We start from the raw sequence: 22299 nt of genomic DNA on the forward strand, positions 1-22299 counted from the left end.
GACAATGTCAGAAGTGTCTTATCTGGGCTAAGGAGAGAAAGAAATGGACTGTTGCTCAGTGGTCCAAAGTCTTCTTTTCAGATGAAAGTACATTTTGCATTTAATTTGGAAATCACAGTTCTAGAGTCTGGAGGAAGAGTGGAGAGGCACAGAATCCAAGGTGTTTGAAGCCCAGTGTGAAGTTTCCACAGTCTGTGATGATTTGGGGTGCCATGTCATCTGCTGGTGTTGGTCCACTGTATTTTATCAAGTCCAAAGTCAACACAGCCATCTACCAGGAGATTTTAGAGCACTTCATGCTTCCATCTGCTGACGAGTTTTTTGGAGATGCTGATTTCCTTTTCCAGCAGGACTTAGCACCTACCCACAGTGCCAAAACTACTACCAAATGGTTTGCTGACCATGATAGTACTATGTTTGATTGGCCAGCCAACTTGCCTGACCTGAACCCCATAGAGAAACTATGGGGTATTGTCAAGAGGAAGATGAGAAACACCTGACCCAAAAATACAGATACTCTGAAGGCCACTATCAAAGCAACCTGGGCTTCAATAACACCTCAGCAGTGCCACAGACTGATCACCTCCATGCCACACCGCATTGATACAGTAATTCATGGTAAAGGAGCCCCAACCAAGTATTGAGTGTATGAATGAATATACTTTTCAGAAGTTGGACATTTCTGTATTGTAAATCCTTTTTTTTGACTGATCTTAGGGAATATTCTAATAATTTGAGATACTGGATTTCTGATTTTCATGAGCTATAAGCCATAATCATCAAAATTAAAACAAAAAAAAGGCTTTAAATATTTCACTTTACATGTAATGAATATAGACTATATGAAAGTTTACCTTTTTGAATTAAATTATGAAAAAAAGGAACTTTTTCATGGTATTCTGATTTTTTGACAGACCTGGGCATTTTCCGGCCCGCGGGCCGCATCCGGCCCTTTGGTTCATTCTGACCGGCCCGCGTAAGGTTAATTAGAAATTACAAAATAAAAGTATTTCCTAATTTTACCTCATGCATGGACTGAATGTGCATTGCTTTTATTTTGAAGTTGTGTTCAACAAAAACGCAATGCGCGCGACATGAACATGATATGAAATCCCACGAAACCTAATCCCGCGATAACTACTTCCGTAATTTGTCCAGACCAACCACAAACTTGTACGTCATCCTCCAAACGGTCCAGCCAATCACATAGTGTGACGTCACCAGCAGGCGCCGGAGCCCGAGCCGATCTGTAGATCTGAATCCTACACCGAATCGACTGATGATCATCTGTCAGCTGTGCTTCGCATCTCCACCTCAGACATTCAACCTGACTCTGATGCACTCGTTAAAGAGCAACAGAGACTAGATTTCTCTCACTGAACAAATAAAAAACACCAAATGAGGTGATTAGACTACAAATGTGGGCATCATTATTATAATATGATGTATCTTGCTTGATATTTGGAGTAGAAAGACAATATTGTGATGTCTTTATTGTGTTTTGGGGTGAATGTGACTGAAAAAAAATGGTACAAACGTTCACATTTTGTTAACCATTGTTTTGGGAAATTTGATTGAATAAATGACATTTTTTGTAAGGCAACCTCGTTTTTTCCATACTCTTACCAGTCTTAGCAGCTTGTAAAAACAAATGATATTTATTGCTTTATATAAAGAAATACAATTAATATTATGCAGAATTTAGTTCAGCCTTTTGGTCCGGCCCTCCACAAAATTTTCTGTTTCTCATGTGGCCCCATGGAAAAAATAATTGCCCACCCCTGCACGTGTGTGTGTGTGTGTGTGTGTATATATATATATATATATATATATACAGAAGGTGGTGTAGTGGTTAGCATGTGTATATATGATTTATGCATTATACTTGGTCATTTATTTATTGAGGAAAATGATCCAGTATTACATATCTGTGAGTGGCAAAAGTATGTGAACCTTTGCTTTCAGTATCTGGTGTGATCCCCTTGTATAACTGCAACTAAATGTTTCCAGTAGCTGTTGATCAGTCCTGCACACCGGCTTGGAGGCATTTTAGCCCATTCCTCCATACAGAACAGCTTCAGCTCTGGGATGTTGGTGGGTTTCCTCACATGAACTGCTCGCTTCAGGTCCTTCCACAACATTTAAGGTCAGGATTTTGACTTGGCCATTCCAAAACCTTAACTTTATTCTTCTTTAATCATTCTTTGGTAGAACGACTTGTGTGCTTAGGGTCGTTGTCTTGCTGCATGACCCACCTTCTCTTGAGATTCAGTTCATGGACAGATGTCCTGACATTTTCCTTTAGAATTCGCTGGTATAACTCAGAATTCATTGTTCCATCAATGATGGCAAGCCGTCCTGGCCCAGATGCAGCAAAACAGGCCCAAACCATGATACTACCAACACCATGTTTCACAGATGGGATAAGGTTCTTCTGCTGGAATGCAGTGTTTTCCTTTCTCCAAACATAACGCTTCTCATTTAAACCAAAAAGTTCTATTTTGGTCTCATCTGTCCACAAAACATTTTTCCAATAGCCTTCTGGCTTGTCCACGTGATCTTTAGCAAACTGCAGATGAGCAGCAATGTTCTTTTTGGAGAGCAGTGGCTTTCTCCTTGCAACCCTGCCATGCACACCATTGTTGTTCAGTGTTCTCCTGATGGTGGACTCATGAACATTAACATTAGCCAATGTGAGAGAGGCCTTCAGTTGCTTAGAAGTTACCCTGGGGTCCTTTGTGACCTCGCCGACTATTATACGCCTTGCTCTTGGAGTGATCTTTGTTGGTTGACCACTCCTGGGGAGGGTAACAATGGTCTTGAATGTCCTCCGTTTGTACACAATCTGTCTGACTGTGGATTGGTGGAGTCCAAACTCTTTAGAGATGGTTTTGTAACCTTTTCCAGCCTGATGAGCATCAACAACGCTTTTGCTGAGGTCCTCAGAAATCTCCTTTGTTTGTGCCATGATACACTTCCACAAACATGTGTTGTGAAGATCAGACTTTGATAGATCCCTGTTCTTTAAATAAAACAGGGTGCCCACTCACACCTGATTGTCATCCCATTGATTGAAAACACCTGACTCTAATTTCACCTTCAAATTAACTGCTAATCCTAGAGGTTCACATACTTTTGCCACTCACAGATATGTAATATTGGATCATTTTCCTCAATAAATAAATGACCAAGTATAATATTTTTGTCTCATTTGTTTAACTGGGTTCTCTTTATCTACTTTTAGGACTTGTGTGAAAATCTGATGATGTTTGAGGTCATATTTATGCAGAAATATAGAAAATTCTAAAGGGTTCACAAACTTTCAAGCACCACTGTATATATTGGAAAATCCAGTATAAGAGACTTGAAGGCAGTGGAACTGTACAGAGACACAGGGACTGGTCCATGCGCACCTGCATGACCTTTCTCTGATGACGCAGGAGCTCATTGGGCGCTGTAGAGGCGCGCGCTGCTGTACACACACACACACACACACACACACACACGCGCGCGCAGTTGGAGCTCACACTCAGTGAAACAGGAAGCGCGCGTGCAGTAGCTGAGCTTCCCTCTCTTTCTCTTTGTGTGAAAATCCGTCGAGCCGCAGGTGAAGCTGGAGGCCAGCAGCATCCATCTCTCTCCTCAGTATGAGTGCAGCGGCAAAGAGAGACAGCCTCCTCCATGGAGCGATGAACTGGCCCAGATGTCCCGACACATCTACACTCGACACGGGACAAACGATGGAGCTTCTAAAGCCGTGTTTCAGGTGAACGGAGAGGACAGGCTGTCTGGGAGCTGTGCGTGGGGAAGGGTGCATGCTGTCATGGGGTAGGATTCATGCTGTCAAGGGGAAGGGTGCATGCTGTCATGGAGAAGGATTCATGCTGTCATGGGGAAGGGTGCATGCTGTCATGGAGAAGGATTCATGCTGTCATGGAGAAGGGTGCATGCTGTCATGGAGAAGGGTGCATGCTGTCATGGGGAAGGATTCATGCTGTCATGGAGAAGGGTGCATGCTGTCATGGGGAAAGATTCATGCTGTCATGGGGAAGGGTGCATGCTGTCATGGGGAAGGATTCATGCTGTCATGGGGAAGGGTGCATGCTGTCATGGGGAAGGGTGCATGCTGTCATGGGGAAAGATTCATGCTGTCATGGGGAAGGGTGCATGCTCTCATGGGGAAGGAGTCATGCTGTCATGGGGAAGGATTCATGCTCTCATGGGGAAGGGTGCATGCTCTCATGGGGTTTTGTGTTTACATTTTTGAGATTTGAAGTGTTGTGTCTCCAGCGAGCTCCGGGGTTCCTCTCTCTCTCTCTCTCTCTCTCTCTCTCTCTCTCTCTCTCTCTCTCTCTCAGGGTTAGTTCCATCCAAATGTGCAGGCATATTCCCTTTGGGAAAAATTATCTTTTATACATGTAGTAAAGTCTTATAATATGTCCTGTACGTTTCTGGGTATTGTGTCCCCTACAGGGTTATGAAAACTATCATTTAAATTTCTTCATGTATCTCACATTCAGTGTTTCAGAATTCATGAAGCAAGCTGGTTATAGCACAAAAGACGATAGGTTTATTTCTGGATTTAAATGTTGAACTTTAATATTCATTCATTCTCTAAGTTAATTCATCAATTCCTCCATCCACATCTCCGAACAAAATCGTACTAAACTGTAGCTTTCCTTGGTGGTACTTTGAGTTTCTTGTGCCTTTAATACAGTATGTATCCTTTACCTGGAAACATGGATATTGTACAAAAAAAAAGGTCACCGGTTTGATTCCCTGGACTAGCAGGAATGACTGAAGTGCACTTGAGCAAGGCATCTAACCCCCGACTGCTCCCCAGGCTGCTCTGGGTATGTTGTACGTTGCTCTGGATCAGAGCGTCTGCTTAGTGCCTGTAATGTAACATAAAAGATTTAAGTGGCACACTGGTGCAGTGGTTAGCACTGTCACTTCACAGCAAGCAGGTTCTGGGTTCAAATCTGCCGGTTGACTGGGACCTCTCAGTGTGGAGTTTGCATGTTCTCCCCGTGCCTGCGTGGGTTTCCTCCCACGGATTAGGTAATTGGTGACTCAAATGTGGCCATAGGTGTGAATATGAGTGTGAATGGCTGTCTGTCTCTCTGTGTTAGCCCTGTAATAGATTGGCAACCTGTCCAGGGTGTACCCTGCCTCTCGCCCAATGTCAGCTGGCTCTAGCCCATTCATGATCTGTTTTAGTATACATTTTTTCTAAAAGTGCATCCATCAATCCATCTTGTTGGAGTATAACTGTTTAATAATAAGAGAAGTATTTATTCATGCGCATGAGCATTGAGCAGACTGCATTTGATCATCCTGCAAGCAGCCAGTCTGAAGGACAGTTTAGCCATAAAGAGAGCATCCTGGTGTCTGTGCGCCACTGCAATGTCCAACTCCTTGGAGATGATATGACACATTTTCAGAAGCTTTTGCATGTATTTGACAGTCATTTTAACAGCCTTGATAAACCAAACCACAGCAGCTTGCTCTGCATTTGAGTTTATAAAATGCATTAGTGCTTTAATAGGTGGATTTTAATTGTGACTTTAGTAGAAGTCAGTATGTGACTTTCCTGCAAATATGCATAGTGGAAATAATCTTCTTCATATAAATACCCTGAGTACTTTTCATGTTGCATGGATGTTATGGATGAACATATTAATGACAAAATATACTATTGAGTAGCAGCTTGTTTCAGCAGCGTATGGTTTTGTGCCCGAGCGTAGGGCTGTTTGTGTGTGTGTGTTGGGGGAAGAGAGGGAGGTGTGTGTTGTGAAGGTGCCCTTGTTATACCTAAACTAAAGAGAATAATGAATTGCCTGTGCTCCTGCTGCAGATCAACAGAGGCACCTATTCCCGCCGTAGCCGTCTCAAGAGGTCTGATGGCAGCACAACTTCCACTAGCTTCATCCTCCGGCAGGTAGGAACATTCAGCTTGAGAATCCTACTATCTACTAAACATCTACTAATTATTATATTGGGAGAACTAGTAAGCAAGTTAGCTAGCAAGCAGTATTGTACACTACAGAGAGACCTAGCGAAAAGGTTTGAATTGGCAGTGACCAAATAGAGTACAAATAGAACTAGAGTTCCTTTTTTTTTTTAACCTGGGTTCAAATAGCTTCTGCCTAAAATTTTAATATGCTCAATCACGTTACTTATGTCAGCTCAAAAATAATAAAGCGTAGTACGGTGGCAAAGTGCCTCACAGCTGGATTCTGAATTGGATTTAGCGTTTATGTGGATTTCCTCTGCGTTCTCTGGTTTCTTCCTTCCTTGTAAAAATATACTTATACAGTGGTGCTTGAAAGTTTGGGAACCCTTTAGAATTTTCTATATTTCTGCGTAAATATGGCCTAAAACATCATCAGATTCACACAAGTCCTAAAAGTAGATAAAGAGAACCCAGTTAAACAAATGAGACAAAATATTATACTTGGTCATTTATTTATTGAGGAAAATGATCCAATATTACATATCTGTGAGTGGCAAAAGTATATGAACCTCTAGGATTAGCAGTTAATTTGAAGGTGAAATTAGAGTCAGGTGTTTTCAATCAATGGGATGACAATCAGGTGTGAGTGGGCACCCTGTTTTATTTAAAGAACAGGGATCTATCAAAGTCTGATCTTCACAACACACGTTTGTGGAAGTGTATCATGGCACTAACAAAGGAGATTTCTGAGGACCTCAGAAAACGCGTTGTTGATGCTCATCAGGCTGGAAAAGGTTACAAAACCATCTCTAAAGAGTTTGGACTCCACCAATCCACAGTCAGACAGACTGTGTACAAATGGAGGAAATTCAAAACCATTGTTACTCTCCCCAGGAGTGGTCGACCAACAAAGATCACTCCAAGAGCAAGGCGTGTAATAGTCGGCGAGGTCACAAAGGACCCGGGGTAACTTCTAAGCAACTGAAGGCCTCTCTCACATTGGCTAATGTTAATGTTCATGAGTCCATCATCAGGAGAACACTGAACAACAGTGGTGTGCATGGCAGGGTTGCAAGGATAAAGGCACTGCTCTCCAAAAAGAACATTGCTGCTCATCTGCAGTTTGCTAAAGATTACGTGGACAAGCCAGAAGACTACTGGAAAAATGTTTTGTGGATGGATGAGACCAAAATAGAACTTTTTGGTTTAAAGAACCTTATCCCATCTGTGAAACATGGTGATGGTAGTATTATGGTTTGGGCCTGTTTTGCTGCATCTGGGCCAGGACGGCTTGCCATCATTGATGGAACAATAAATTCTGAATTATACCAGCGAATTCTAAAGAAAAATGTCAGGACATCTGTTCATGAACTGAATCTCAAGAGAAGGTGGGTCATGCAGCAAGACAACGACCCTAAGCACACAAGTCGTTCTACCAAAGAATGTTTAAAGAAGAATAAAGTTAATGTTTTGGAATGGCCAAGTCAAAGTCCTGACCTTAATCCAATCGAAATGTTGTGGAAGGACCTGAAGCGAGCAGTTCATGTGAGGAAACCCACCAATGTCCCAGAGTTGAAGCTGTTCTGGATGGAGGAATGAGCTAAAATTCCTTTAAGCCAGTGTGCAGGACTGATCAACAGTTACCGGAAATGTTTACTTGCAGTTATTGTTGCACAAGGGGATCACACCAGATACTGAAAGCAGAGGTTCACATACTTTTGCCACTCACAGATATGTAATACTGGATCATTTTCCTCAATAAATAAATGACCAAGTATAATATTTTTGTCTCATTTGTTTAACTGGGTTCTCTTTATCTACTTTTAGGACTTGTGTGAAAATCTGATGATGTTTTAGGTCATATTTATGCAGAAATATAGAAAATTCTAAAGGGTTCACAAACTTTCAAGCACCACTGTAGGTGGACTGATAATGTTAAATTGCCTCAGATGTGAATGTGTGTGCACAGTGCACTGTGATGGACTAGTATTACAGACCACTGGAGTGGTTACTGAAGATGAATGAGTGAATGATGAAAAAGAATATAATGATGGCAGAAATGCTGCTCTTTAGCAATAATTGCACTACACTCAATGTTTCTGACCATCTCGGTCAGTGAGCAGGCTTTATGAGCACAGCATTGAGTCTAACAGTAAAACGAACCGTGAATCTCAGAATTATAACTCGCGTATGTGTGAAAAATAACAATCGAGCAGTGCAGTAGGTCAGTAATGGGTGTGTAGGTCATTGTTTTCCTTTTCTACTGAATGTAGTGTCGGATTGTTTCTAAGGTGAATTGATTCAAGCAGTGTACTACACTCTACTGTATTATGGCACTCAAGCAAACCTTGTCGTCGATTGTTCTTTGAACCTTGGGTATATTGTTAAATAAGAACATAAATACGTATCTTTTATTAAGACCGGTAGTTGTGAATAACTTTAACACTTCCTTTATAGAATTGGACAGTAGTGATGTCCATATGACTTCCAGGAAGATGACTCTCACTTTTTTCTGGATCTAAATGATAATACATTCAGGTGCTTTTTCAGGAGCAGTTGCGCATCCATAGATTACATCTCTGTGATATGTGAAGAACCAAAGATTGGATTTGGAGTTTGATTAGTGTAAAATGTGGTCCAGTCTCAGTTTCACCATCGACACTGGTTAGTGTTTAACCTGGAGGAAGCCGATGGGGTTTGAAGTGCTCCTGAGGGAAATAATAGCCTTAATGTCCGTGTCAGTTTGCCTAGCTACAGCAGCCTCCGAGTTCAGCATCCCTCATGCATCTTTCATGAAAGGCAGGCGGCTTTTAAAAGATCTCTACGCAGCTCTTTGACAAATGCAAATGTTCTTGTGTTGTAAAGTCATTATGATATGGTGTGCCCACCACAGTGAACACATCTGTTGCTATGGGTACAGAAGAACGGCTACTCCGGGTAAAAGGCTACTGTACAGCTGTACACCTTATTGTTTCATGTTCATGTTCTGTGGATTAATATACTTATTTATATATTTATACTTCTGTCTTCACTAACTGCTTAATTCCCATCTGGGATAAAGATTTTACTTTATTTAGTAATATACTGTATGTCTCAGGTGAATACAGCACATCTGTGTAACGCAGGAGAAAGTGTGTGTGTGTGTGTGTGTGAGAGAGAGAGAGAGAGAGAGAGAGAGAGAGAGAAATCTAGGTCCCTTTGCACCTTGAGAACTTCCATTTTTGAGTAGCTTGCAAGTTTTATTTTAGCAGTGAAGTCAAAACACTACCCTCCATCTGCAAACATTAATCATTCGACGATGTGCATCTGGATTTGTGGTTTCGTTTTATTTGAAGGAACTTATGGTTGATGGCAATAAAGTTTACTCAGATATTTCGAAGTAATTGGCTTAAACTGTGTGATAAGTTTCACAGTATGTTTAGTCCTTTTTTCTGTAAACTTAAGCCCACTCATAAAATTGTTACAAAAGAGTTGCATGGCCCCATGGTGACGCAGATGAATACCTCAGATAAAGGAACATGACTCAGGCTCCGAGGCGCAGCCATGGAAACTATTCAGATCTCCACTGCATTCAAATACAGTCAACTCTATAATTGACAAGGACACTTTTTCATATTTTTTCATTATATCTTGGTCTTGTCTCAAATGTTTGTTTATTTGTTTATTTATTTATCCAATAGGTCTATTTCAGTAACATTTTATGGCCCTTTTCCACTACCCTTTTTCAGCTCACTTCAGCTCGCTTCAGCTCACTTCAGCCCGACACGGCTCGCGTTTCGACTACCAAAAACCAGCACGACTCAGCTCGTTTCAGCCCTGCTTAGCCCCTAAAACTCGCACCGTTTTGGAGTGGGGCTGAAGCGAGCCAAACCGTGCCGAGTGAGGCTGGGGGCGTGAGCAGACACTCCCCTGTGCACTGATTGGTGAGGAGGAGTGTCCTCACATGCCCACACACGCCCCGCGAGCGCGCTGGGATCTGTAAACACCGCAAACCCGGAAGAAGAAGAATTACGAATTACGAGAATTTCTGAAGCCTTATGCGCCTCGCCTCATCTATACGCTCTTGCCAGTATCTGTTGGCGTTGTCGGTGACAACAAGCCACAGAACCAAGACCAGCAACACTAACGACTCCATGTCCTCCATGTTTATTGTTTACTATCCGGGTCGTGAGACTACCGCTTAAAAGCTCACTGAATCAGTGACATACAGAGCATCGTGGACGAGTTCGCGGAGCGCAAGGCTCGTCGTATGCCCTTCAAATAATGCGCGCAGTAGGCTATTGATGTTTTATTATGAGCCATGTACAGTATGTCGCCTAATGTTTTTTTTGTTTCTGAGTTACATGTTCGTTTGAAGGACTTAATGTACAAAATAACATAGTTGCACCCCGTAGTGCTGAAATTGGTAAACACAGTGAAATTGGTAAACACAGTGAAATTCAGTGAGGTTTGCACCGCCCTCCCTTTATTTCTGACTCTTCCTGTCACCACTCTGAGCGCTCATTCGTATGCCCTTCAAATAATGTGCGCAGTATAGGCTATTGATGTTTTATTATGAGCCATGTACAGTATCCTAATGTTTTTTGTTTCTGAGTTACATGTTCGTTTGAAGGACTTGATGTACTAAATAACATATAGTTGCACCCGGTAGTGTTGAAATTGGTAAACACCGCAGTTGCGGACATTTTGTAGCCTAAAATGATGTTATGATAAGCTTTAATAAAGGGCCCGGTCATTTGCCCCGCCCCTGGCCCGGCTCTGACTTGTTCCGCCACTGTCACTGATGTCACTGTTTGCGCTACTTAACGACATCATGTGACGTCCACCCACTTTCACTAACTCCACCCAATGTGTCCACCCACTTCCAGCCAGCACGGTTCAGCGCGGTTGTAGTCGAAATGCAACTCCAACAGCCCCGCTCAGCTCGACTCGGCACGGCACGGCTCAGCCGCGTTTGTAGTGGAAAAGCGGCATTATATACAGCATGCTCGAAACCCAAAACCGTTTATGTAAAAAAAAAAAAACACCAGAAAATACATTGTTAATCCTTTAGTTTTTAATGTATCAAATTTTTGCCAAAGTCTTACAGCTAAATCACAAGGAAAGATTTACTGTTTGTGTCTCAGCACTGGGATTTAGGGAGCCTTATTGCATTCTATCATGAGGTGATTAGTGTTAGGCGTTATCAATATTTCATTTAAGCCTGTGGTAATAGATATAATTATATAGAAGCCTTAAATAAATGAGCTATACTGAGCAGATACATGCCAAGGGAGTTAAGTGAGCAATTTAATTACTAACGTGTGTTTGTTCCTTTCTTGACCGACCATTACTGGTCATGAGTGACTGCTTTAAGACATTAGTGTATGAGCTGTGCAGTATATGGCTGAGCTGTTTAATGTATTTCTTATTATTGATGCTGTGTCCTCTGAACACCAGCCTGAACAGTACATCAGCAGACTACAGTTAACATTGAATTGATAACTCCTGACCTTTATTATGTTCTTCATTAACATTCTTTGGCTCTTCATTCTGATTCATGATTCAAATAACATCCACATTGAATATTTGAGTCAGATTTATCTTAGATGAGAAATGCAACTTGTAATAACAAAACTTGTAATAAAAGTTTTAAGATTTAACTGGCACAAAGAGGGATAAGTTTATAAAATATGTTGAAATGTCTGAAGTTGTGGAACTGAAATATATATTAAAAGCCAGTTCATTCTCTCATCTCATTATCTCTAGTCGCTTTATCCTGTTCTACAGGGTCGCAGGCAAGCTGAAGCCTATCCCAGCTGACTACGGGCGAAAGGCAGGGTACACCCTGGACAAGTCGCCAGGTCATCACAGGGCTGACACATAGACACAGACAACCATTCACACTCTCATTCACACCTACGGTCAATTTAGAGTCACCAGTTAACCTAACCTGCATGTCTTTGGACTGTGGGGGAAACCGGAGCACCCGGAGGAAACCCACGCGGATACGGGGAGAACATGCAAACTCCACACAGAAAGGCCCTCGCCGGCCACGGGGCTCGAACCCGGACCTTCTTGCTGTGAGGCGACAGCGCTAACCACTACACCACCGTGCCGCCACCAGTTCATTCTGATTATCATAAATGAAACCTTTGGTGTCTACATACACTGTGTCTTGAATACAAGATCATTTTAGAAAGCATGCGATTTATCAACTGATTCACAAATAATAAGGAAAGATTTTACCTGCAGAGAAGTATTATGCAAGTTTGTTTACTTAGTGTATTATGGTTCACTGTCACTTCTAAATATATTTGATATATTTGAGAAGTACATTAGGTGTAAAGTTTTTCTTCTAGTTGTAGTAATAAAAATAGGATTAGAGGCAGTAGTACTGTACTTTTACTGCCCAGTATATTAAATACTCTCTTCTACTCGTATTAGGGGCACTTACTTCTTTCTTTTACATCAGCCAATGAGTTTGATGATTGACTGAGTATTGATTTTTTTATATATATATAATGTGTGTGTGTGTGTGTGTGTGTGTGTGTGTGTGTGTGTGTGTGTGTATATATATATATGTATGTTATTTACCAGCTGGGAGGTCCGTATCGTGAAATACCGTGACCGAGGTCTTGAAAGTACTGAGCGAGGCCCTCTGGGCCAAGGTCAGTATTCAAGGCCGAGGTCGCGGTATTTCACGATACAGACCGACCTTAAGCTGGTAAATAATATATTTATTTTTTCTTTACCAAATTCTAACAGAAAACAAGAGCGCCCGAAAGGGAAAACCGAGCCGAGCCGCCATTTTGAATCCTTATTCACGGCTATAATGCAGATGGCTTCCTCCTCGGTATACAAGTGCACTTCCATGGCAGGAAAAAACTACATTTTGCCGCTTATGTAGTCCCCTATTTATACAAAATTGAGTCATTCAGGGTTCAGCCATGTTTTTGCTCAATGTTAGCAAATTACAGGTTTTTAACTTTCTCCTGAAATGGTTTCTTTTATTTCTTCTTCCTCAGGGTAGTAAAACTCGCTTTCACTGTGAACACTGTCATTATCGCTATCCATGCTGTAAAATTAATGCTATTTTGAATCCTCATTCACGGCTGTAATGCAAATGGCTTCCTCCTCGGTATACAAGTGCACTTCCATGGCAGAAAAAAAACCCTACATTTTGCCACCTATGTAGTCCCCTATTTATACAAATAGGAGTCATTCAGGATTCAGCCATGCTTTTGCTCGGCGTTAGCAGCAGTTACAGGTTTTAGTTTTCTCCTGAAATGTTTTATTTTATTTCTTCTTCCTCAGGGTAGTAAAACTCGCTTTCGCTGTGAAGACTGTCATTATCACTATCCATGCTGTAAAATTAATGCTATTCTCCTGAGAAATGCGAAAATAAATGTTGACAAAAATTGCTACTATGTTTGTTGTTGTTGTGAATATATATATATATATATATATATATATATATATATATATATATATATTAGTTATGCCCGGCTCTGCTGTGCTGTGGCTGTCTCATTCCTCCTCTACATAGCCAGTCTTCCAGCTCCCAGGCTGCAGGGGGAGCTGGTCAACATGGCTGTATGGGCCATGGTGGCCAGTTTGCCAGCTAATTGGAGCTCATTGGGAGGGGGTTTTAAACACCTCCTCCTGGGACACTTGTCTGTCGTTTCCTGCTCTGGCTGTTTCGGCCCCTTGCTTCTAGGGCTGACTGCATGTGGCCTCCTTTTTTTATTCTCTCTCTCCCTTTACCTTTTTACTCATTACATTTTACAATGCTGACTTTCACCACATTTTTGGTTACTTTACTGTAAAGCTCTCTGAAGTGTGGGTGGAGCACAGAGGACAGCAGGACAAAGCTTCAGGTACTAATAGGCTTTTTATTGCCAGACTTTTCAGTATAACAGCCTAGTTTTATTCTGTAGAGAAACACACACACACGCTGTGTTCTTGTCCCGGGATGAGCTCTCCTCTGCTCTCCCTCTGCCTCCTTAAATAGGGCGCGGTTACTAGGAAGACACACAAAACACAGGTTAATTACCATCAGGTGTAGTGATTCTGCCACTCACCTTCCCTGGCTCTGCCCTCCTGTCACAGACCGGCGCTTGACCATGCCCCCGCTGCCACATACCCCCACTGCCTGACTCAGGCTGGGCGCCCGTCCGGCCCGCAGCCGACTCCCCCCCCATTGACGGGAGAGGAAATCCGCCACGACCATCTGCGCCCCCGCCCTGTGGACCACCTTGAAATTGAAGGGTTGGAGTGCCAGATACCAACAGGTGATCCGCGCGTTGGCATCTTTCATGCGGTGGAGCCACTGGAGGGGTGTGTGGTCCGAACAGAAGGTGAAAGGGCGCCCCAGCAGGTAGTAACGGAGGGCGAGGACCGCCCACTTGATCGCCAGGCATTCCTTCTCAATAGTGCTGTAGCGCCCCTCACGCACCGACAGCTTCCTACTAATGTACAGGATGGGGCGGTCCTCCCCCTCCACCTCCTGGGACAACACCGCCCCCAGCCCTCTGTCCGACGCGTCGGTCTGCAACACAAAAGGGAGAGAGAAGTCAGGGGAGTGTAAAAGTGGCCCCCCCACACAGTGCAGCCTTTACCTCAGAGAAAGCCCGCTGGCACTGCTCCGTCCACTGGACCAGATCTGGCGCCCCCTTTTTAGTGAGGTCAGTCAGCGGGCTGGTGACGTCCGAATAATTAGGTATAAACCTACGATAGTAGCCAGCCAGCCCCAGGAACTGTCTCACCCCCTTTTTAGTCTTGGGCCTCGGGCAGGCCGCAATTGCTGCTGTCTTATTAATTTGGGGACGCACCTGCCCGTTGCCCAAGTGAAAGCCCAGATACCGTACTTCCACCCGCCCAATCGCACACTTCTTCGGGTTGGCAGTGAGACCCGCCCGCCTCAGCGACCTAAGGACGGCCCTCAGGTGTTGCAGGTGCCGCTGCCAGTCGTTACTATAAATGATAATGTCATCCAGATATGCGGCCGCATAGGTGGCGTGGGGCCGGAGGACCCTGTCCATCAGCCGCTGAAACGTAGCGGGCGCCCCAAACAGCCCAAACGGAAGTGTGACGAATTGGTGTAAGCCGAATGGTGTGGAAAAGGCCGTATTCTCCCGGGATAATGGAGTCAAGGGGATCTGCCAATATCTCTTCGTCAAATCCAGTGTCGAGTAAAAGCGAGCCGTGCCTAGTCGATCGAGCAGCTCGTCAATACGAGGCATTGGGTATGCGTCGAATTTAGACACTGCGTTGACTTTTCTATAGTCCACACAGAACCGGACCGACCCGTCGGCCTTGGGTACCAAGACCACCGGGCTGCTCCAGTCACTGTGGGACTCCTCGACGATGCCCATTTCGAGCATGGTCTGAAGTTCTTCCCGAACCACCTTTTTTTTGTGTTCGGGTAGCCTGTAAGGGAGGCTACGCACTACCACCCCCGGGGGCGTCTCTATGTGGTGTTCTATGAGGTTAGTGCGACCGGGCAGGGGCGAGAACACATCCGAAAACTCGGCCTGCAACTGGGTGACCTCCGTGAGTTGGGTCGGGGAGAGGTGGTCTCCACAGGGGACCGGAGAGGTACGTGATGCCAATGTCCCTTTTTGAACCTCCAGCCCCAGCTCTGCCTTCTCCGGAACTACCAACACCAACGCCACGGGGACCTCCTTGTTCCAGAGTTTAAACAGATTGAGGTGGTAGATCTGTAGCGCCCCCTCCCTGTCCGTTCGCCTTACCTCACAGTCGACGTCCCCGACTCGCCGTGTGACCTCAAAGGGTCCTTGCCACTTGGCGATTAATTTGGAGCTCGACGTGGGCAACAGTACGAGTACCTTATCTCCCGGAGTGAACTCTCTAAGGCGCGTGCCCTTGTTGTACAGGCGGGCTTGCCATTCCTGGGCCTGCCGCAAATTCTCCTGAGTTAGGTGGGTGAGCGTGTGGAGTTTTGCGCACAGGTCCATAACGTACTGAATTTCGTTTTTACTCTGTGAAGGCCCCTCCTCCCAATTTTCCCGCAGCACATCTAAAATGCCGTGCAGCTTACGCCCGTATAACAATTCAAATGGGGAGAACCCCGTGGAGGCTTGGGGGACCTCTCGCACTGCAAATAACAAGGGTTCGAGCCATTTATCCCAGTTACGTGCGTCCTCACTTACGAATTTTTTAATTATATTCTTGAGGGTGCGATTGAACTGTTCAACTAAACCATCCGTTTGTGGGTGATAAACGCTGGTGCGGATCGGCTTAATACCCAACAGCCCGTACAGTTCGCTCAGTGTTCGTGACATAAACGAGGTGCCTTGGTCAGTCAGAATCTCTTTCAGGATTCCAACCCGGGAGATGACGTGGAAGAGGGCCTTCGCAATACTGCGTGCTGAGATATTGCGAAGAGGCACCGCTTCCGGGTATCGCGTTGCATAGTCCACCAGAACCAATATAAAGCGGTACCCTCGTGTTGACCAATCTAATGGCCCGACGAGATCCATCCCAATTCTTTCGAACGGGGTCTCGATTAATGGTAGGGGGCACAAAGGCGCTTTTGGAATGGCCGCTGGATTTACTAACTGGCATTCGCGGCACGCCGTACACCACTTACGGACATCGCCGCGAATCCCCAGCCAATAGAATCGGGCCATTATCCGGGCTAGTGTCTTATCCTGCCCTAGGTGTCCAGCCATGGGATTAAAGTGAGCCACCTGAAATACCAATTCCCGGCGGCTCTTTGGAATTAACAGCTGTATGACTCGCTCTTTCGTCTGAGTGTCCTGCGTCACTCGGTATAATCTATCCTTCATAATAGAAAAATAGGGGAAGGACGGGGTGGCGTTCAGCTGGAGCGTTTCACCATCGATTACTCTCACTTGGTCAAACGCATGTCGCAGAGTCTCGTCTCGCGATTGTTCTAATGGGAAATCCGCGAGGGATTCCCCAACAGAAAGAGGAGGAGCCGGCGGCTCCTCACTCTGTCGCGGAGATGACGTAGACGGCTCTGCGACAGCAGCTCCAGCCAAAGCGACACCGGGACCTCCCCCTGTCAAATGGCAGGACCCACTCTTTACTAGGCACGTCATTAAACCCCGAAATCCCGGCCAATCAGTCCCCAAAATTAAAGAGTGGGTAAGGCAAGGATTAACCGCCGCCTTCACTGTAGATTTTTCCCCTCTGAAAAATATGTGGACCGACACCAAAGGGTAGCTGTGAACATCCCCGTGCACACACAACACCTTCACCCCCTGTGCTCCCCCCAATGCCTCGTCTTGCACCAGGCTTTGGCGGATCGAGGTCTGATTGCAACCAGAATCCACCAACGCCTGATATGTAGCCCCTTGTACACTCACCGGTATGCGATACGCTCCGGCCGGATCGAGGGCAGCTTCTGGCGCGTCGGGGATCCGCACCACCGCGCCCACCTCCATTGCTGCGCACTGTTGCTGCAGGTGGCCCGGTTCCCCGCAGCGCCAGCAAACCGGCCCGGGCTTTCCCTCTGCACCGGTGCTCTGGGGCTCACTCACCTGAGGAGGGGGAGAGACAGACACAGAAGGGAGAAACGGGAGGGCACCACGGGTGCGGCGGGCCGGCTGGGGTGGAGCCGGCCCCCGCCTCCATGGTGGGGGAATGGGGCGAGGACGGGACACAGAAGGGAGGGGAGAAAGAGAGAGAGAAGAGGAGAGAAGACGTCGTCGGTTGTCCTGCCGCCGGAACAGCCGCCAAATGATCCTCCGCCAGTCCTACTGCCTGATCCAGCGACGCCGGGTGGTGGCACTGGACCCACTCCGCGGTTCCGGCTGGTAAGCGGGCGATGAACTGCTCCAGCACCACCTGATCGATGATTCCCTCGGCGTCACGATTGTCGGCCCTCAGCCACCGCCAGCAGGCGTCCCGGAGCTGCTGGCAGAACGCGAACGGCCGGCCAACTTCCTCCAACCGCAGCGCGCGGAAGCGCTGGCGCTGTTGTTCTGGTGTGTGCCCCACACGCTGGAGGACGGCCCGGCGAAGGTCCGCGTAGGCCAGCCGGCGGTCAGCGGGAAGCTGTAGCGCGGCCAGCTGCGCCTCTCCCGTCAGGAGGGGGAGGAGGCGCGCCACGCGCTGCTCCATCGGCCACCCCGAGGCTTCGGCGACCTGCTCGAACAGTGTGAGAAACGCCTCGGGGTCGTCCTGCGGGCCCATCTTGGTCACGGTGAGGTGAGATGGGCCCACGGCCGGGGCACTGGTGGACCCCGCCGACGCGAGGAGATGCCGGAACGCCTCACGATCTTCCTGCTGGGCCAGCACCAGGGCTTCGAAGCGCCGCTCTTGCTCCTTTCAGAGCATGATGAGTGCCTGGTGCTGGCTTTGCTGAGCTGTGGCGAGGGCGTGGACCAGGTCCGCGAACGGGGAGGATTCCATGGGGCTGCGAGGTTGCTGCTCCCCCTTGTCCTGGGTTTCAGCACCACTGTAAAGCTCTCTGAAGTGTGGGTGGAGCACAGAGGACGGCAGGACAAAGCTTCAGGTACTAATAGGCTTTTTATTGCCAGACTTTTCAGTATAACAGCCTAGTTTTATTCTGTAGAGAAACACACACACACACGCTGTGTTCTTGTCCCGGGATGAGCTCTCCTCTGCTCTCCCTCTGCCTCCTTAAATAGGGTGCGGTTACTAGGAAGACACACAAAACACAGGTTAATTACCGTCAGGTGTAGTGATTTTGCCACTCACCTTCCCTGGCTCCGCCCTCCTGTCACAGACCGGCGCTTGACCATGCCCCCGCTGCCACATTTACATTCACTGATTTCTCTTGAAATTTAATGTATTAAACAAGTATTGTTTAACGTTGCATATCGGTGTGGTCTCCCTTATGCTGTCGCCGCTTTGAGCCAAGTGGTCATAACATATGGGGGCTCATCTAGCCATTTGAATCCCGAAGTTTTGTTGCAGGATAATTTAGTTTCTGTAGAGACTTTGAACTGGCATATATTTGACTAGGCTACTCCCACGGCTATGGTAGAGCGTGAGGTGTGTAGGGTTACGTCACTGGTTGCAACTTTATGAATGAATGGAACGTAAGTTGGGCCTGCCGGCTTCTTGCTGTGTTTGTTGTGGGAGATCTACATTGTTTGTGAGTGTAATGGCAGGGATGAAAGTCTTCCGGAAATACCCGGAAATCTGGATATTTGACAAAACTCTTGAAAATCTCCGGTTTTACGAATGGAGAAATTTATTTTTTGGATTTTTCGCGCTCCTAGACGTGGTGTAATACTTTACATCATCCTTGCATGGGCGCGGTCCTTAAACAGCCCAAACACAGTTCACTGATTAAAGACAGGTGTTCTTTGTTAACGGTGCGTGCGCGCCCTAGGCGGTGCGCCTTCAGGTGCACGTGCTAAGGCGCGCAGGACTGACACCATTCTGCGCAAGCACAACACGATCGCACTAGAAAGCATGTTCAAGCTGCCAGTGTAGCTGCAGTCTTTTTAGTTGCGAATTACGAGTATTTCCACTTGTGTTAATAATTCGCCATGTCAAAACAAGCGAACTTTCCTCCTTCTTTCGACGTGAAGAGAGGTAAACAATTTATTATATATTTTTTTCCATCAAAGTTGCATTTTGTGGTTTCAAAGCTAAGTTTTAGTGCCGTTTCTAGAACACAACATCAAGAAAACGTGGAAGAACCAGCAATAATGGAAGAGCCGGTTTCTAAGCTACCTAAAACTAGCAATGGTAATTATTTTTTGTTACATAATGTACTCAGGCTGCCAGTCAGTGTGTGACACACACACACACACACACTACGTCCCTGATTTACATGAGAAATTTGGTATTCATTGGTGTTTAAATTTACAGACAATACAAACTAATGTAAACAACTGGCTTCAACTCGCATAAATATGAATTGGAAATGTTTAGTTCACTTTAGCTTATGCAAACGCACAACTCTACTAAAAGATTGATAAACGAGGCTCAATGTCCCCTAACATTGAAACCTGAAAGCTTTAGAAACTCTAACAGACCTTTACTTTTTAACAGTACTGTTTTGGGATTTTGCTGAGTTTACCTTCAACTGTCTGATATTTTTCAAAGTAATGAACTGTGTAGCAGGAAAATCACCGCGTTTTCTAAATGCGCTCCTGAAAATTACTCATTAACTAGGGGAATTAAATATGATATTTTTGATATGTTAATCATTAATGTACATGAAAGAAAAAGGCTTAAAAGTTATAACTTGTTTTAGCAAAAAATAAGTACTAAAATGCACTAGAATGCAGGGTTTTGCATGTTATGTTATTAAAATATTTTCGGGGGATGTTGCCCCCCCATCTTAGTTTGACTTTCAAAAGTTCAGGGTTTTTTTCTTTGCTCCACTTTCATCTCTAGTAACATTAATATATGAGTTGGGAAGAGTTGAGCGGAACTGAGGATATAGTCCAACCATTTTTGTTTTCCTTGTTTTTGCGAAGTGTGATTTGCAATCCTGTAGCTGGGTATCAGCGTGTAGAGCTTACCTTATCCCCATTCTAGAGCTCTGTAGCGCTTGGGTTAGGCCACAGTGTCACTGGAGCCTGGACCTTGGGCACCGCCGTGGGTTACCGAGCTGGATCGTTTTACCGGGCAGTTCGGCTCCAGCTGCAGGGCCGGCTCTAGGTCTTTGGCTGCCCTAGGTGAGATTGAGTTTTGGCGCCCCCCCCCCCCCCCCCAAGAAAAAAAACCCCTCTAATAACATCTAAATAACACTTTAATCTAATCACTCTATTCTATTACTATTAAACAATGTACGGTGCATGGACAATAAACAAGAAGTCATTTTTATCTTTTTCATTATTGTTATTATTGTTATCATTATTCACATAAAGTGTCACAAAGTAAAATGACCACACAAATTCAATACATATCTCCATATAATGGGCAAAAACTCTTCCGCACCCTGTTCAAAGTGTAGTGCATGGACAATAAACAAGAAATTATTTTTAGTTTCTTTTTTGCTATTAAAAGTTAAGTCATCTCTGAAGAATTAACAAATTAAATGAATAAAAAATTCTACAATTCTAAATTGTGCAAACTTAAGCACCCTGTTAGGACATCAATGGGCTGTATTTTCAAACAAAAGTGCTATTATGGGTACTTTGTTATTGAAGTCTATTGCTGTTTGCATCTAGTTAGCTAGGCAGACATTGATTCAGGCACCTAAAATATTAATTTGCCACTATAATGGTTGATATGAGAGATTAGATCAGATTTACCTCTATACTTGGCTCTATTTGTTTCTTCCTGTAGCCTTCGTTTGCGCGCTTGCGCACCCGAGAGTTTGGATTTCTTCATTTAAGCACTTGTAGTCTGGGCTACTTTTTGCAGTGGATAGCCACTCTCATTCCCCGATGAGCACCACTCCCCCCGCCCCCCTTATAACCTATCATTGTGCATTTTTAGTAGGCATAAGGAAATCACCAACCACTACTGCGTAGGCTACACTTGTTTTTCAACCTTTTTGAGCCAGGGCGCACTTTTTTCAATGAAAAAATCTCAAGGCACATCACCAATAGAAAATGTTGACTGAAACTAAGGCCATGTACACACGTCGGGTATTTTTAAAACCGAACATTTTCCCCCCCTCCGTTTATAAAAATGTTTTATCCACACCACCTCGTCTTCGAAAAAAATCCCTTCCACACATAACCGAACATCTGCATTTTCAATCACATTCATAAGCATTCCAAACCTGTAGATGGCATTATTTCCCCAAATCCTACCCCCTAATCACATCAGAATAGCCCTCTGTTGGCGTCACTTCCGCCTAAACATAAAACATGGCGCCAAGCTCGTTTGTCTGGACAGACTCGGAGACAGAATTGCTTCTAAACACAATTTTGGAGTATACAGTAAACTTCAAAAGACGCAAGAAAACGTTGATTGGGAATCTTGTCAAAGCAAATATGTGGACATATTGACCCTGTTTTTGGAGCAGTAGTTGGGCTTCTAAAATTAAACATGTAAATAGCACCTGCACAATAATTAACGCTTTCAAGGCACTACTCCGATCCATTACTCTTTGTCCATGCTTAATCTGGCTTCTGCAGTAAACAAAGGTCGCACGTTTGACGTCAGGGCAGATTTGTTGTCATTTTTTTGGCGCAGATTGTGACGTTCTAAAACGCAAAACTCCGGTTATCTCTGTCTACACGAAAAGGCATACACGGAGTTTTCAAAAATCTTCACTTTGCCCGGAGTTTTTTTAAATATTCGTTTTTGATGTGTTTTCATGTGGATGACAGGCCAAAACGTAGAAAAATATCTTCGATTTAGCAGATACCCGGCTACGTGTGGACAGGGTCTAAAACGCTGTTGCCAATATTTACAATATACAGCCATTCTAT

General features: G+C 44.9%; 1 protein-coding gene across 1 annotated transcript in view; it reads left to right on the top strand.

Annotated features, from left to right (window-relative positions):
- The first annotated feature begins 3703 nt into the window (after nt 1-3703).
- Nucleotides 3704-22299, top strand: part of cacnb4a (calcium channel, voltage-dependent, beta 4a subunit) — a 79322-nt gene continuing 60726 nt past the window's right edge. Inside the window, exons 1-2 of the mRNA XM_060928744.1 lie at nt 3704-3766; nt 5858-5941. Of these exons, the coding sequence (XP_060784727.1) occupies nt 3704-3766; nt 5858-5941 (147 nt within the window). The remainder of the gene's footprint in view (nt 3767-5857; nt 5942-22299) is intronic.

Source organism: Neoarius graeffei, chromosome 9 (assembly GCF_027579695.1).
Source record: "Neoarius graeffei isolate fNeoGra1 chromosome 9, fNeoGra1.pri, whole genome shotgun sequence".
Classification (NCBI taxonomy): Eukaryota; Metazoa; Chordata; class Actinopteri; order Siluriformes; family Ariidae; genus Neoarius; species Neoarius graeffei.